Source organism: Carassius carassius, chromosome 21, assembly GCF_963082965.1.
Source record: "Carassius carassius chromosome 21, fCarCar2.1, whole genome shotgun sequence".
Taxonomy (NCBI): domain Eukaryota; kingdom Metazoa; phylum Chordata; class Actinopteri; order Cypriniformes; family Cyprinidae; genus Carassius; species Carassius carassius.
Window position 1 is genome coordinate 24,226,626 of NC_081775.1, and position 16,960 is coordinate 24,243,585.

Consider the following 16,960-nt stretch of genomic DNA (forward strand, 5'->3'; position numbering starts at 1 on the left):
GTTCATTAATTATTAATTTAAGTGCATAATTTCATTACTAGTCTTTGTAGTCTATGACAATACAAATAATAAAATCATCCTGCTTTAAAGAAAGGAGGCTGTGAGTTGTTTTGACAATCTCTAAGGGCCTTTTTTTGGCAAGGCAATTATTTAGCTAATTTAATTTTCCTGCGAACAGACACATTAACAGAACCTTAAACTGATCTCTATTAAACATCTCATATCTCATCTGTGCTCTGTAACAAACTGCAGAGGCACAACCTCAAAGAAAACATTAAAGACATGCACACGCACATAACTCCCTCTATATAAACAACTTCCTGCTGCACCTGTTTATGGACATACAAACATGACTTAAATGGGTTGAATTATAAAATGCAACTCTGAAGGGATAGATTTAGCATGCTGCACTGAAAAGTTACATCTTCGAAATCTTAAAACAGACACATTTTTCTATTAGAGAGCATTAATGTTACTTTGTTTACTCTTTCATGTGAATTTTTATTTGAAATGTTTTGATTTAGACATGTTTTATTCAGAATGCTTCTATACTCGTGGGTTTGTAACTGAAGTGTTCATAATTTAAACATTTGAAATTATTTTACACATTGTTTTAACAGTTTTAGACAAGAAATAGACAAGTATATATCTTCAGACCAGTTTTTGGTTGTGTTGGTTGATATCTAGTGTAATAGCAACTGAACTACATAGATTAGGCCCCGCTGTTAAATTTTAAAATGATGTCTTTTTTAAATGTACCATATTCTTCTGTAGTTTACAGCATTGGCTGAGAGAGACTTTCTTTTATATGTAAACAAAATTAACATTGTAACTTAAATATGTCCTTTTAAAGGGCTGTATGTTCCTGTATTTAGTCTGCAGTTTTAAAATGAAAAGACTAGGCTTCCATGGCCATTGTTTTGAGGCTTTGCTGTGTTTTTCAGCATTGTGCGCCATGATCATTGTGTTTTCATGTCGGTTTGTCAAGTTAAAAACATGTCTTGAGACCACTTGCATTCTGTTCCATTTTGTCTTTTTTCGAAGCTGTTTTTGAACACAAGGATGCGTCCTGTGTACGGCCTCTAAGCAGCATCTGGTGGGCCCAATTATAAGGGGCTACAGTAAAGCCTGACAACCCATGTGTTCTTGTACTTCCCTAAATCTCACAGACACATAATAAAAAAAAATCTATATCACACATGACACCTATACATGAGTATATATATATACGCTGTACTGTATATTTGGAAATACATATGTGGTATACACACCTACACACAGAATAAAAAATTCTGTTCACACAACCAGATCATATACCCACGCAGAGACAGCACATGAATACAAAGCACACACAAACACAATCTCTTCAGCACAGCCAGGGTTACCTACAATGGACAGCAGCGTAGGTACCGGAGAGGGTTACAGTCAGGGCTGCCTCATGAATTTATTATTGAGGGAAGTGAGAATCACAGAGAATGTTTCATGGCAAAGCCAGCGCTCTGCTATACTGCATTATACCTATTCTGTAAATATTTCATGTCAACTTTTATCTACAGAAGTGTTATTATGTTTTGTGCTGTTCTGTCATTAGCTTTTAGAGGCGATTGTGCTGTTTACATGAAATCAGAGAGAATATTCTTATTTCTCTCCTGGAAAGATGATCGATATACATAAAACTTTATAAAATGTGAATTTGCGGAAAAAAAAAAGATTGAGAATTTTGACAGAGCCCATTAGAAATATGCCATTAACATCAAATGCCACAGCAAAAGAGAATTACCTCTATGCTATTTAATTAGTATAATGGTTACGTCAACTTATATATTTTAATTGTCAATTAAAATTGAAACTGAAATGATGCATTGTGCTTTTAATGAGCTTTTAATGAGTGCGGATCTCCATTTTTCCAGCACTTTCTGTTCCCCAGCAGGATAGACTTGCAGTCAAATTTGGAAACCCTGGAAAGGCTTTTTTAAAAAGACAATGCTTAAAACCAATTAAAAGGATACAGTATTTTTCACAAATAAACAGCTTATGATTATTAGTGTGTAGGCTCCTGATGGGTTATTCATTGCGATGGGACACCGCTGAAGCTGGAGCGCAATAGTGATGTGCGAATGCTTGATCGAGGCTTGTGTGTGGTTGTGTATGTTCTTTGAGTGTGTGGGTTAACCAAAGTGTATAGGTTTGGCTGGTTAGCATGGCCTAGTTAGCCCCTGCTGGTAAGTACTCTTACTACAATGTCTGGATACAAAAAGCATCCTTCTCCTTTGAGAACAATTGCAAAGTGTAGCAATGCATTGTGATCAAATAAAACTGTTCGCAAGCAACACAATACTGTTCAAAAGTTTGGGGTTGTTCATTTATTTATTTATTAAAGAAATCTGATGTTTATTTATTTATTAAAGAAATATCTTATGCCCACCAAGGCTGCATGCATTTATTTTTTTATTTTTCAGAATTCTTTGAATATGAAGTTCAAAAGAACACATTTATTTGAAATCTAATTTTTTGTAACAATGTAAAACCGTCACTTTTCAAGAAACCTATAAGAAGTTTTTTTTTTAAGCTTTTAAAAAGTATGAAATGGTCTATAATTTGAATATTTTTGTCTCTCTGTTCTTTCACTTCACAGTTTAGGATAGTTGCTTGGTGTGCGTTTTTGTGGTGCTGACAACCAATCTGCATCATCATTTCCTGCAGATCCAGAGTGATGTGTCCCATGAAGAGTGAAGATAGCGGATTACAAATCACATACTTCCAGGGGGTCCATCTCCAGACGAGCGTCTGCCATTGAGATGAATGGGAATGCTAACGGATAACAGGTATTACAGACCTCCTGCTGTATGACTTTATAACTTGGGTGCATGTTTTTGATCCAGAAAATATGATTCATAATATGCACAGCTGTATTTTTGTTCCCGAGAGATGTGTTGTCATGTTTGTGAGCCCACAGTGTGTGTGCATGAAAAAAGTATCATTAACTGTAGCATGACTACACAGGAGTCACGAGGTCCCAAAACCGGCGTCCTCTTTTCTCTTGTAATCCCTGTTTCAGTGATAGCGAAGATGAGGAAGGGCATGCGTGAGTTGCTCCCTGTCTGGGTCTCTTTTAGCTCTTGAGGAACATGCTGAGTTAAATGGGAGGAATGAGATGTTTCTCTCTCTGTTAAATTGAGGCTGTTTGGAGTGAGAGGCTCCATTTGGAGGAGTTGTATTTGAACCATTACGCCTCTTACCTCAGCAGCAGGAGTCAGAGTGTGTGAGATGATAAAATGAGTGTGTGTCCAGTGGGTGTCCTTCCTCTCTTTCTCATTCAGACACTCATATATATGCTTTTACTTTATGGTATATATAATTTACAATAACACACACACACACACACACACACACACACGTATTCCTCTGTGCTCAACATCATTTATCATCAAAGCTTTGCACATGAAAGATATATTTGACTGATTTTCACTGTTCTGCTGCTTGGCAGTGAGCTAAAAGTCTTCACGCTGGAATCTCGCTAATTTCCCCCTCTCTCTACATCAATTGTTGATGCATAATTTAAAGGCCCAGTGCTTCCATTGATTGAAAATGAGATGAACATCATAGCAAACACAGCACTGCCTCCAGCAACACCCCCCACCCCCTCATCCAAACCCTCCGGCAGCCATGTTGTGCCGACAGTTGCTTGAATCAGGTGGGAAAGCTCAAACTTGCATTCATTTGGAAGAGAACAGCAGCGCAGACACACGATGACAGTTCAACGGGCATGTGACGCTAACCCACCTTGATATCACAAAGCTCTCTGGCTATAAACAGGAAAATCTGTTTGGTTAGACTTAAATTTAGGAACATTTAGGATGTGGAAGGCAAAAAGAAAGGAATGACGAAAATCCATTTCAATTTGTCAAAACAAATGTATCACTGCTGCTGCTTACTTGACATTCTGCCCTTGTTGCAAAAGCATCTTGGGACAGGGACATATCTCTGCAGTAAAAGACATCTTAAGATATTTTTGCTCCTTTTTATGTAGTATATAAATACACAGTTGCATCACTGAGGTCATGACAACTTGCGTAATGCCGGAAGATGGCAAGTACCACCGACTTTACGGCTTCTTTTTAATTAGCTTAGTGATCTTCCATCGAAAGAGACAAAAGCTGACTGAAGTGTAATTAGATAATGTAAGGTGCAATGAGATAATCTCTATTCTTAATGCTGTTTATCGTTGCATCTAATAGCCTTAATTCGACCCATTTGTACATAAAACACTTAAGGGATGCCTAAGTGCTCTCTCCCAGACAAAAGCATCATTCTGATTGGATTTGCATTAGAGATACATATTTCGCTAAGAGGTTGTGTAAAACCATTAGCTTACCTCAACTTGTGCAAACTTAAGGCCTTTTTCCTTGTGTACCTACTTGCTGTGTATTTCACTGTGTGTTTTACAATATTGTACGTCTACGTGCAGATATTGAAAATGATATAGAAGCCGCATCAGAGTGAAAAATAATAAAGAAAATTGACAGATGTTTAAGTTCCATTATGGGATACTAAAGCTCATTCTGAAATATAAAGTTAAGATTTACACTACCGTTCAGAAGTTTGGGGTAGGAGAATTTGATAAAAAAGGCTGCCTTTATTTGATAGTACAATAAACACAGTCAACTATTACTTCAATTTAAAACAACTTTTCTATTTTAGTGTATTTCAAAATGTGATTTATTCCAGTGATGACAAAGATGAATTTTAAGCAGCCATTACTTTAGTATTCAGTGTCACCTTAATTTTTGGAAATCATTCTAATATACGGAGTTGGTGGTCAAGAAACATTTATTTGTATTATAAATTTTTTTTAAAGAAAAAAAAAATATTGTGTTGCTATATATTTTTGTGCAAACTGATACTTTTTTCAGGATTCTTTGATGAATACGAATATATATATATATATATAACTATTACTTTTTATCAAGTTAATGCATCCTTGCTGGAGAAAAGAAGTTTCAATAGCTTTTACAAAAAACAAAAAGAAACTTAGTGACCTTACCAAATTTGACTGGTATAGCAATTGTGAGATATAAAATCTAAATTATTGTATGATAATAGTCACAATTAAGTGCAAAGTTGCAATTGTGAAATATAAAATCAATATTTTTTTCAAGATTTTGGGTCATAGTGAATTATATTAAAATTAAAATATTAAGGCTTAGATTGATGAATATTCTGTGTGTTCTGTTTTCTGGAGAAATGAAGAACTTTCTACAGAGTTCTGCAGACACCGTTGCCTTGAGGTCTGATACACTGACACTGGTAATGTCAGCTGATTTTATCATCTACCAAATGTCTATACCAGCTCACTTCCTAGTATACACTCTTAAAAATAAATGTGCTTCACAATGCCATAGAAGAACCTTTCTGTCTAAATGGTTCCATAAAGAACCTTTTATATTCGCTTCCCCAAAAGTTTATTTTTGGTAAAAGAAAGTTCTTCAGATTATAAAAAGGTATGAAAGAGATGTTTCTATAAGAACCTTTGATTGAATGGTTATTTGTGGAACCAAAAATGGTTTTTCAATAGCATCGCTGTGAAGAACCTTTTAAGCACCCTTAGTTTTAAGAGTGTATCCTATACTGTAAGACTGTGCGTCTGTATTTTGCTGTGCCAGGCTGGTGACAGCTGGAAGACACACGAATCTCCCTCCCCCGTTCCCCCACTCTGCTGTGCCGGAGCCTGCGGCGTGTTGGCGTGTAGCCTGTAGTGTGTGGGCTATCTGGGAGGAGTGTGCATGTGGAAACGAAAGGAGCCCCTGTAAATCTGGGACACCCCAAAGAAGCGACGTCAGACCCCGCATATTAGATGACAACACTGGCAGCCACCCCAGGGAACGCTGAGATCCCACGCTCTCTTGGAATTGCTGGAGCTGCATGGAGCCAGTGGCTAATGCCAAGCTAACCGCAAGGTAATGTTTGAGACTAACCTCAGCAGCACTTCGTGGGCTAGTAAAAATGCTAGGGAAAACATGAACAATAAAGTATGCAGTAAACTCCGAAGGAGCATTAAAAGAAATATTGGCTGGATTTCAGAGAATTTGTTGCCATTTAAGCTCCATTCTGGATCATATGGATGAATGCTGACTCATTAAGTTTAAGCAAAGTTCTTAATATTTTGTGTTTTTTTTTTTTTTTTTACCTTTCAGCTATTTATGTACATGGGTATTCATGAAGGAAATGTTGGAGGAAATGGGGGGGGGGGGGGTGTTTGAACTGGTTCTCCTATTTAATTCCGGAAACTTGAATTCAGTTTCTCAATTTTAATTAAGACAGCAACCAAGATGGGTCATCTCCATTTGAATTTTAAAGTAAAATAGTAGAATGGAAATTTACACAACTTTGTTAAACTAAAAAAACAATTCTAAAAAGCCTTTAAAGTTTGAGATGCCACCTAGGTGCCACAAATTTATATATATTTTATTGCATATTTCATTATATTTAATAAATTAACTTTTGTGGTACATGGTGGAAGGCCACTTAATTTCCCAGAATGCATTGCCTGTTTTTCAGTAATTTTATTTTGCTATCATTCCAATTCAAAAGTCATACTCAAAAACGCTAAAAGGAAGTCAAATCTTGAATTCCGAATTTTGCCCAATCTAGCCTTGGCACACAAGAGCTAACCACAAGGCCACGGCTCAAACACACATACATGATTGCTTAAAAGATGTCAGCAGCAATTGGAGAGAAAAAAAGATAAAAGAGACAAAATAAAGTCTGTTTTCCCCATGCACATTTTTTTATAACCCAATAGAGGGTAAATAGCCTTCTTTGGAGGAAAAAAAACTAAACAGAAGGTGATTGGTTTATTTCTGTGCTCATGTTTGTCAGGGGCTTTGGGATGGTGACAGAAAGTTCATTGTCAAACAATGTAAATGAGGTCTGAATGTTTTACCCTGAATAACAACCTATCATTTACTTTGTTTACTCCAGGCTGAATGCGGAACACATCACGGCACTGAATTATGTGAGGAAGTGTGTGTTCCCTGCAATCACTACGTTGTTAATTCCTGCTATTCTATCAGACTTCTTTCCCAATACCCCATACAATTTTGCCATTTAGATGGCGTGTTGCATTTGTTGGGTTGTTTTAATTCGGCCTGTTTTTTTGCTGTTTTTAACAGGAAATGACCAAACATGGAAAGTCATTCATGTTTTATTTCTACAGCATCAGATAAACACAGCGCATGTTTGACATGGAGGTTTTTCACACATTCCCAGCAGTCTAACACTTACCGAAGTGTTTCAAACCTCAACGTGCTTTTGCAAACATCAAGCACAATGAATTTTTCATGCCACTACATCTGCTTTTCCCTGCATTTTTTCATCTGCATGATGGTGTGAGTTCCAGCACATCTGTGAAGGAATGGTAAGATGTCTTTCTGGTTTTAAATCACAAGCCGTCGTTAATTTGCTAGCAGGCGGAGCAAGCTGCTCTCCAGTCAGTATAGAGACAGAAGTCATATATGGCTCCATATCAATGTCGGCTCAGCTTGACGCTAAGGTTAGCACGTGCTACGCTTGGCAGCAGACAACGGACACCGTGTTCGGGTCAGCAGCGTGACAGATGGTTGGGTGCTCGGCGTGAGAGTGGGTTGTGTACCTGAACAAGCAGTTGCACAAAGCAGCTTTGAAGTAAGCTACATAAGTGTTAAACAGAGTGAAACACAGAGTGCTGATAGCAGCACCGCCGCCTGTGCCAAGCCATTAAATACCAACAATGGCATCTGCGGATTGGGCAAGAAGGGGAAAATAATGAAGCAAAATGGCAGGCGACAAAGCAGGCTGGAAGCGATAGCATGTGCCGCTTGCTTTTCTGCTACACAGAGAGAGGCCTAAACCACAGGGGGCTGGTGCGAAGGGGGTTGGCGCTGTTTCTCAGAAGCCATTTTTAATCGTGCGGTAATTATTTACTGCTTGAAGAATATGAACAGAAGATTATCTGCAGTCGCTCTTTTTCCCCCCGTCTCCTCATCAGATGGAAAAATCACAGACGCAATCAATTCATGGCCCTGCCTGAGTGTGTCTTTTTTTCTGCCGTATCATTATAAACACAATTGTGTTCATTTTCACACAGAAAAGGATGCCCCGAGCCCGAGAACCTGACAAGTATCCAATTCTTTTCCCCTTTCGAACTGCCGCTCAATCAGTGTTTTCCATTTTGCTTTGTGCTGATAGCCAGAAGCGTTAACACTTTCTTAATGTATTCCATTAAAAGTTTTCATTCAATATGATTCCTGGCTCACAAGAAAATCACTATTAGTCGGTATGGGCTATGTGTTTATCCTCACTATTAGCACCGAATGAGGTGTTGCTGAGGTAGCAACACTGGGCTGGGGATGTGTGCATTTAGAGTAGGGGATTTTCAGCTTGACTCAAACCTTTAAAAACAAAGGCTTTCCACTAAGTTAGCTGCATCGCCATCTGCTTTATTCGGAATCTCGACACAGTCCTTGCGGTAATGACTTCTGAAATGCTTTCCCCACTGAGAGGAATGTGATAAAGCCGTTTCTGCTGACAGTTTACATAATCGCTGATAAATATTGGCCCACTGTTTTTTTTTTAATTCACAGAGTGTACAGAAAGAAATTATTCTTAGATTATATTACTTTGTGCAATGAATCGACAAGAATATAGAGAGGTCAGAGAAATGAAATTATTTCTATTACAAACGCAAGGTTATTTTTAGTTTTATTTGTTAAATGGAGTTCATATTTTATTTAGTTTTTTTGGGGGGGGAGGGGAGGGGGGGGCTACTATATCTTCATTATTTATTTGTTCTATTTTTCCATATACCCTTTTATGTACAGATGTTGTTGTTTTACCCTTGCTCAGACCCAGACTTTCAATCATAAATCCACCATATAAATTTAAATTTTATTTTATTTGTAATTCTCTTTTGAATAGACTATTTTTATTTACTATTATTTAGATACCAATCAAGCACATACGGTAAATAAAAATACAGGAAATATTTAACCATGTGTATTTAGGACATGTCAAATGTAAGCTATAAAATTAGCTTCACCAAAACAAATGTAATGACCAATTGCCGCTTAAATCTAAAAGGTTTAAAATTTAATTTCAATCGCAGAATTAATTATAGTTTGAAATGTGGTGGAAATGACACATTGATGCATGTATTTCAACTTTTGGACATTGTTAACAGATTAGTTTGTATAGTGAGTTTTTGAGTGCCCATAGTTGACGAAACATCCATATATGTATGACTACATTAAATAAAAGATTGAACCTCAGGTCCCTGGTGTATTGCATGTACAGCTAGAGGTCAGAAAGAAGGTGATGAGAGAGCATGTGTGTATGTAAAATTGCAAGGAGAGGAAAGAGAAGGACGGGTAAACAATTTGGGATGGCACTTTGGCAAGCGGCTGTAACCCAGGCTTGACAGGGCAAGAGAACTGTAGCCGTGGCAAACGGTACATCACTGCATTTCGTCTCATCAAAGCTGACAGGAGTGAGGGAAGGAAAAAAGGGAAAAGAAGAAGCCTGTCTATTACGTGCAAAGGCCCAAAACTTCTCACCTTGTCGAAGGAGTCGTCTCTCTCTAGCTTTTCAAATGCCATGTAAAAGGCTCTTTTGTATGTCAAAATTCTTTGAAAAGCTGTGAAGTGACTTCTCGTCGACGTCCATACACTATAGATTAAAGCCGAGCGGAGAGCTCAGGAAGGTTGCGTTGGTCAAATATTATGACATGGAGGTTCAAATACAATCTCTGATGCCACGCGATCTATTTTGAACCCCAGACAGCAGCTAATGACGGCAGCAGACAGAACTCACAGCCTATAGCTCGCTCTGCTTTTACAATGATCAAGAAGCGATTTGTTAGCTTAAAATTCTGAACTGGGAAATTGCACCCCTGGGATCTCAGAGCAAAGAGTGCAGTACAAGGAAGAGTCGTATTTGTGATGCACTATGTGTTCCTGAGCCAGAATAAGGACAGAGCGGTAAGACAGTGAGTGATCCTGGTTAATATTATATTTTAACAACTGGCAATTTAATAAAACATGTTCCATTTAATGTATGCGAGGATATCCCAAGACTTCAGTGAATTTCCCACATGTAAAGACTGAAAAAAGGAGCATGTGTCAACTCTCATGACAATGATTTTAATGATGATTCTCTTGCCTGACCATCTGACTGCCTGGCAATGAAACCCTACAAAACTTGTGGTCAGGATCCAAGATTTTCTCTCTCCGCTTTTGTCTAAAAACCAGTGGCTTTAGGCCTGGCCCTGTTTTAATGAGATTATCTAGAGAGAAGTATCACTAGGTAGGATATAAAATGGAGGCCATTATCTGGCATTATTTCTGAGCAGCCTCCCCATCCATCTGCTTACCACCCACGTAGTCACTATGGTGGGATTAGAACTCTGATTAGCTGGGGAGTGCTGTTTAAACACCTCTATGTCCTCTTTCTCTCTCCTCCTTTTCTCTGGGCACTGTAAACAAAACAATAGCCCTTCTCATCCAATGTTTCCAACTCCCTAATTGCCCTGAAACTGCAGTCTGACCTGCTACAACTGCATCAAACAGACCTAAAGAAGCAATGATTTTAGTTTAAGACTTCATTTTTAATTTGATTGGTCCTATTTGTCCCTTTTTTATGTGAAGATACTCGTTTTTTGATTTTGGACATACTTTTAAAATGCTGAATTTTCTAAAATGACTAATACATTTAATTTTTATCATAATTTTGTTAATTTATTATAATTTATTTTATTATTTTGTTGTGACATTTTATATATATTTTTAACACACAGTATTAATATATACAAACACAAATCATTAATGAATATATAGTGCATTTATAATTGTGTGTGTGTGTGTGTGTGTGTTTGTATTTAAATATGGTCTATTCACTCTTTTCTCAAATTAATTCTTTTAAGTCATTTCATTAACATTTTTAATCAATTGACAGCTGGGTTAAAAGTTAATGACTCTTCGTTCGAAAGTTTATCTTTTTAACCTATAATACCCAAGACATTGTGTCTCTTCTGTCTTCACTAGACACAGTTCATTATGCAAATCAAATACAGTTTTCTTTTTATTTAAATTTTTTCTGCCCTTATTAGTACCTGTGATTTTGTCTCGAACCAGCTTGCAGGACTCAATCTCGCCAATGCTGCCGAAGAGGCTGCGGAACTCTTCTTGGGTCATGTTCTGGGGCAGGTAGTTGACAATGAGGTTTGTCTTGCTGTCGTCATTAGGGCCGCCAGTCTGCATGGGCGAGGGGCAGCTGCGGCTGTTGCTGGAGGGCCCGTTGGCCGTGGCGGAGTTTGGCCCATTTGTCACCTGAGGCTCCATGTTGCTGATTATCTGCAGACAAAAGGAGAATTAAAGAATGTGGCATCTGAAAAGTAAGCAGTTCAGTAAACAGCATATTTTAGCATTGACATATCTGATTTCCTTCATTCGAGAGTACTTAATCATTTAAACAAAATTCGTGAAAGTTACTGACATGTCAGATAAAGGGGTTTGGAATAATCTGGTGTATGTAACTGCAACTGCAACATTTAGCTGCGAAACCTCACAGACTGACTCTAAATAATACAATGCATGACACACTTACTGAAAAACTGTTTATGCATCTCTAGACTTTCAGTAGTTTTGTTCCACCCTCCCTCCCCCTCATGCCATCACTGATATTTTTGAGTTTGGCTGTGCGTTTTGATGGTTGGCTCAACTTGACAGGGTAACAATGTGAGCCCTTCAGCGTGGAGCGACTGTCATGGTGAACAGCGTTTGCCACTGGTTTAGCCGTGCACTTTTAAGAGCAGGTGTTTGAAGAGAAGCTTGCTGGCCCTGGGGAAGTAGGAACAGAGGAGGCCCCAGTCTGTGCTGCTTTTCAGCCTCAAACTTTTTATTTCAAGACTGTTCCACACCGCAGCTAAATGTATTCCTCCATTTGCATAAAAGATGTTTGTGTGTGAGCTCATGTGTGTTTAATTTTGTCACCCGACTCTATTTGAGGGGGCTGGGTGACATCTAGAATCGTGTCATATTCTGACTGTCACGAAGGTTGAAGATATGCGTGTGAGGGAGCACGTGTGAGAGAGTGCAGATTAGGGTGCAAATCTTTATGGTGGCGAAAGCAATGCGCCATGAGATCATGAGGAGGAATTTAAGTTAATTCTCAACTGATTGACTATGGATTTTTTTTTTTAGGCGTTCTTTTTGTCGTTGTTTTTCTGCATTTAGTGTGGACAGAAAAATTTGAGTTGCTCTAATCTTCAATGAAGTCTGTCAATTTCAGACAAAATCTCAGACCAAAAAGAGGACAGAAGAAGAAAAAAACTAAAAATAAGCAAATAAGAAGTAAAACAGCAAGCATGACCTTATTATAGCTCGTTCTAAGATGATTCTGTAAGTCAACCATGTTTATTATTCACTTTCTCTTCCTCTCTGACTGTATGTGGCGTAATTCAGATCAAGATCTGCACAGAGAGAGTGAAGGAAAAGCGCTAATGTTTCCTGCTGATAGATTCAAGAGTGGAAAATAATAGAGATGAGGAGGAGAAAAAAATGGATCTAAGCGGAAATTCAGCTGCACTTATTTTTAGCTCTTCAAAAAAATACTCTGTATCTGCACTCTGAAGTTCGAATCTCCTTTATCAAAGCGGGCATATTTAGAAAGGTTAACAATTTTTCCCCATCTGACACCACGCTAGTGTTTGCACTTGGAGTATTTTTGAGAAACACACAGGCACAGTAAAGAGGATACTAAAAACAAAGCTATTCAGTTATATATGGTATAAAGCCATCAACAATAACTGCTGCATTCCTCTGCTCCCCTAAATTTCTTATCTATTTATTTCCTTAATGCATATTATATATATATTATATATATATATATACTGTATATGTGTGTATTTATTTAAGTTAAGTCATGTAAAATGGTTACAAAAAGGGCAGATGCAGCTGCATTCTCCCTTTTTCTGGATCAATTGCTGTGCCTCATTTTTAGTCTTTGTATACGTTCGATGTGACACATTGAAAAAAAGCTGCCAGTAGCCCATAGGAGGCTCATCTGCAAAGCTCTCAGGATATGCATGTAAATGGATCCTGTTCCACACTTCTCTGCAGCAAAGAGGGATGGAGCGACACAAAGGGACAAAATAGCCGTCACCACAGCAGGTCTTGATTGATGTGTGTTTGTGTGCTATTTCTTGGTGTTTTTAGGTGTGCATGAAAAAGGGGAGACTTATTAAGTCTGTTTGCAGCTCCTGCTGTGCACTGTTCTTTCAGGAAAAAAAAGAGAAATACTCAAACCTCATGGGATGAGAGCTTTGAATATTCCAAAAAAGAAAGTGGACACCTTTCATTCTGATTCCTGGGACCTGTCTCGATGGCCAATTAAAGACCTGTCTTTTCTTTGTAATCCCTTCACTAGCTCTTGTATGCTGTCTTATTATTTTCCTGTAGATGAACTCCCCTCGTTGTCATATTGAGAAGGGTAATTGTTCCTTTACACACTCACTATTGCTGGACATTTGTCATAGCTGCTGACAGGGGTCAGTGTAGTGACTTTTCCTTATTTTCTCTCCTTTCCCTTAACTACTGTTCCGGAGTAGTTAAAGATTAGATTTGAATGCAAAATTGGCCATTAAAAATAACAAACAAAAAACCAAGAGACTGTTTGCTTCATGTTGCCTAGAAATGTGTCAATAATTAAATCAGGTGCCGATATACAACACTGGGAATTAATATATTATATAAGCAATGAGTCATTCGGCCAACAGATTCATTTAAAAACGTTGAGTCATTTAGGAACAAAACATAGAACTGGATATGTTTGTCATTGTATCATTCACTCAAGCGATTTGTTAAAAAAAACTTTTCTTTAAATAACTTTATTAAAATATTATTCGAATTTTACATATATTAAATTAGGCTATTATATATTTGTAATACATATTTTTTCAAACATTTTTTAACAACTTAATTAATTAAAAAATTATCAAGCACAAGGTTGGGGGTCCGATTCCCCGGGAACACATGATATGTAAAAATTGATAGCCTGAATGCACTGTAAATTGCTTTGGATAAAAGCGTCTGCTAAATGCATAAATTTAAATTAAGTGCCATTTTTTCAGTAGAACTCGTGAACCCGGTTATATTGTATATTTTATCTCAGGTTGTATGCTTTATTGACCAATCAACATCTACAATTTTAACTATCCTTTATATGATATAATTGTTAAATAGAATAGCTTTTAACCCTGTCATCAAACTCAAACACGTAAAAGGGCAGAAAGCATCTATAATTAGCTGAAAAATGGCAGTCTGCTTCTCCGACTCGATTTTTTTTTTTTTTTTTCAGCAAGATTAGCATGGACCATTTAGTGTGGAGGTCACTTGCTATTGATATTGATAATGCTAACAGATAGATTTCTCCAGGTTTTGGAGAGCCTAGGTCTATCACAAAAACATGTGATTTCAGTGTTATCTATCAAGTAGTAGGGACATTTAATATGTGGCATTAAAAATGTGTTTACAGCACCTTCACCTTGGATAGTACAGTATAAACTTTAGTTGTTTGAATGCTAGCTAAGGCAGAGCCTAGCTGGCTGTATCTGTGTGTGCTGTAGCTGTAGTAGGCAGGGAGACAGTTAGACAGACATACAGGTAAGGCGAACAGACAGGCAGACATGCTAAGCCATCACATAGGCCTTGGTGTCAGCTGGGGGACAGACATCATCTTCCCTTTGATTCAACTGAACAGTAGCCCCAGATTACACTTCTTTATTTTTTCAAACGCAATGGCAGATATGCCGACTGTTTCTGAACGATGCTCAGCCCAGCTCAGGCTACGAATGTGTGTGTGTTTGTGTGAATGCAGGAAGGAAGAAGCTCTGCCACTCTGTCTTACATAAGTGCCTTAGAGGATGTCAAGACGCGGATAAAAATACAGGAACAACCAGTCCAATGTCCCTGAGTCACGCAGAGCCAAAGGTGTGTGCTTGTGTTCACAGCACTGCAGATAGATGCATTTCGGTGTGTGTCGCCGATACCTGCCATTTGAACACTGCACTTTAATTAGCTTATTAGCGAAGACGATAAAATGTCAGGCTTCTATTCTGATGTGTGTTTTTACTAGAAATGCTCTCCAGTTATTACTGGAGCCTTCTGATGCTATAGTGCTCCCTCCTATAGATGTCTACTCTTATTTAAGCAGTCCTGTGATGGCTAAATCTATGAGAAATCAACAATGGTAATGATTTTCAGTTAGTAAAAGAGGAAAAAAATATGTCTTGCAATCTAATTTTGCAATATATGCAGTATTTTCCTAGTAGCACAAGACATTGAAATGTTGCACATACATTATACATATTGACAATACAACACCCATCCATAATATGTTATCAGGTAACACCCCTAATAACATTTACAGTAATAACAACTTTTGTTTTACTTATTATTACGCCTGTTTTACTCTACCCCTGCGAACACCCTCCCTCTCATAGCATAACTTCATAGCAACAATACAGATAATAATGGGGTTAAAAATGGCGGTTAGTGGGCAGCATTCTCCTTACCATCTTTGGCTGTGTGAGCAGTCCCTTCTCAGCCCAGCCCTGGAGCTGCGGCAGGTCTGCCTGACGCCACTGAGTCTCTGTCGATCCCTACGGGAGGGGGGTAGGGTCAATATTCAAACATGCCCATTTTCTCCATACCAAACAAACACTCCTGACGGTCTCCAGGCACACTAAAACACACAGGTGGCTTTGATTTGGATTCGAAAAACACAATAGTTTGAATTTAGTTGGATTTGATATATTCTATAATGGAAATGGGTGCTTTAGGTTCATGCGGAGAATGGGTGAACTATAGAATGGCCCATTCGTTGATGAAACTAAAATATTTTTTCACGCTCCAGGGCATAGACAAATTTGTGCAGGATATAGAAACTGCAAGATGTGAAAAACAGCAAGCCTCCGACTGTAGATTTAATATCATGGGTTTTCCGACAAATCCAGCTTCGTAAACAAGACCTTAGTGGACCAATACCGAGGCTGCCGCAATCACAGCTTGAGCCATGGAGCTAACAGCGAAAACAGCCAATTTAGGAAAAGAGGGAGACTCTGAGCGTGACCTTTCAGTTGGATGGATGGAATAGAGGAGGAGTGTAATAGGAGGCATCCAGCACTACATGATGGAGGAGACACTTCTGCATCAGAAAGGGATGGAGGGGGGATGGGAGGAGGGGCTTGGGGTCCTCTGCAGATCTTTAAAACGTTCGCGTTTTAGGTGTTGGGATCTAAAAAATAGACTGTCTGTGGAGGAGGGAGAGAAGAGAGGGATGGGGTGGGCAGGTGGATTGCTGACAGCTCCTGGTGTTATATGGGGCATGGGTCTGTAATTTAAAAAAGAGCCTCATGGGATTGTTTTATTTATTTTTTAATCTCATGTGCCACCTTGGTTTTAGTTTTAGTGAGGACCGCAGGGTGTAACAAAACACTTTTATTGTTCTGGTGATGAAACATCAGTGTACATTCAGCTTAAACATGATGTGTATTTGTTCTCTAATGAAACAACATATCTGCATGTACCAACCCAGAGCTTTAGATTCACACGTTGAATCGTTCAAAAAACAAAAGGCAGGATGTCACAGCCAAATGATGCATCAGAATTTCGGTGCATCATTCACAGTAAAGTTACTCTGGTTACAGAGGACAGATCAATGTCCGCAGGCGACAGAAGGGAGAGGACAGACTACAAATGAATTCATCTTCTGTTTTCACTGACCTTTTCTCAAAGCTCACAGGAATCAAAAATGGAATATGTAACAATGGAGAAATAGCTTTTTGTTCACTCTTTTTCTGTGTCTTATTTTCTCTCTCTTCCTTCTTTTTCTATGATTCTTTTGTTGAGAATATAAAACTACTCAAACT

At 38.2% G+C, this 16,960-nt stretch overlaps 1 protein-coding gene across 2 annotated transcripts in view; it reads right to left on the reverse strand.

Moving 5' to 3' along the window:
- The window catches only part of elavl4 (ELAV like neuron-specific RNA binding protein 4), a 77,889-nt gene that overhangs the window by 30,175 nt on the left and 30,754 nt on the right, over positions 1-16,960 (reverse strand). For both annotated transcript variants that reach the window (XM_059503956.1, XM_059503955.1), the window contains exons 3-4: positions 15,605-15,691; positions 11,144-11,384 (exon numbers count right to left, since the gene is read on the reverse strand). In XM_059503956.1, coding sequence (XP_059359939.1) covers positions 11,144-11,384; positions 15,605-15,691 — 328 coding nt within the window. The remainder of the gene's footprint in view (positions 1-11,143; positions 11,385-15,604; positions 15,692-16,960) is intronic.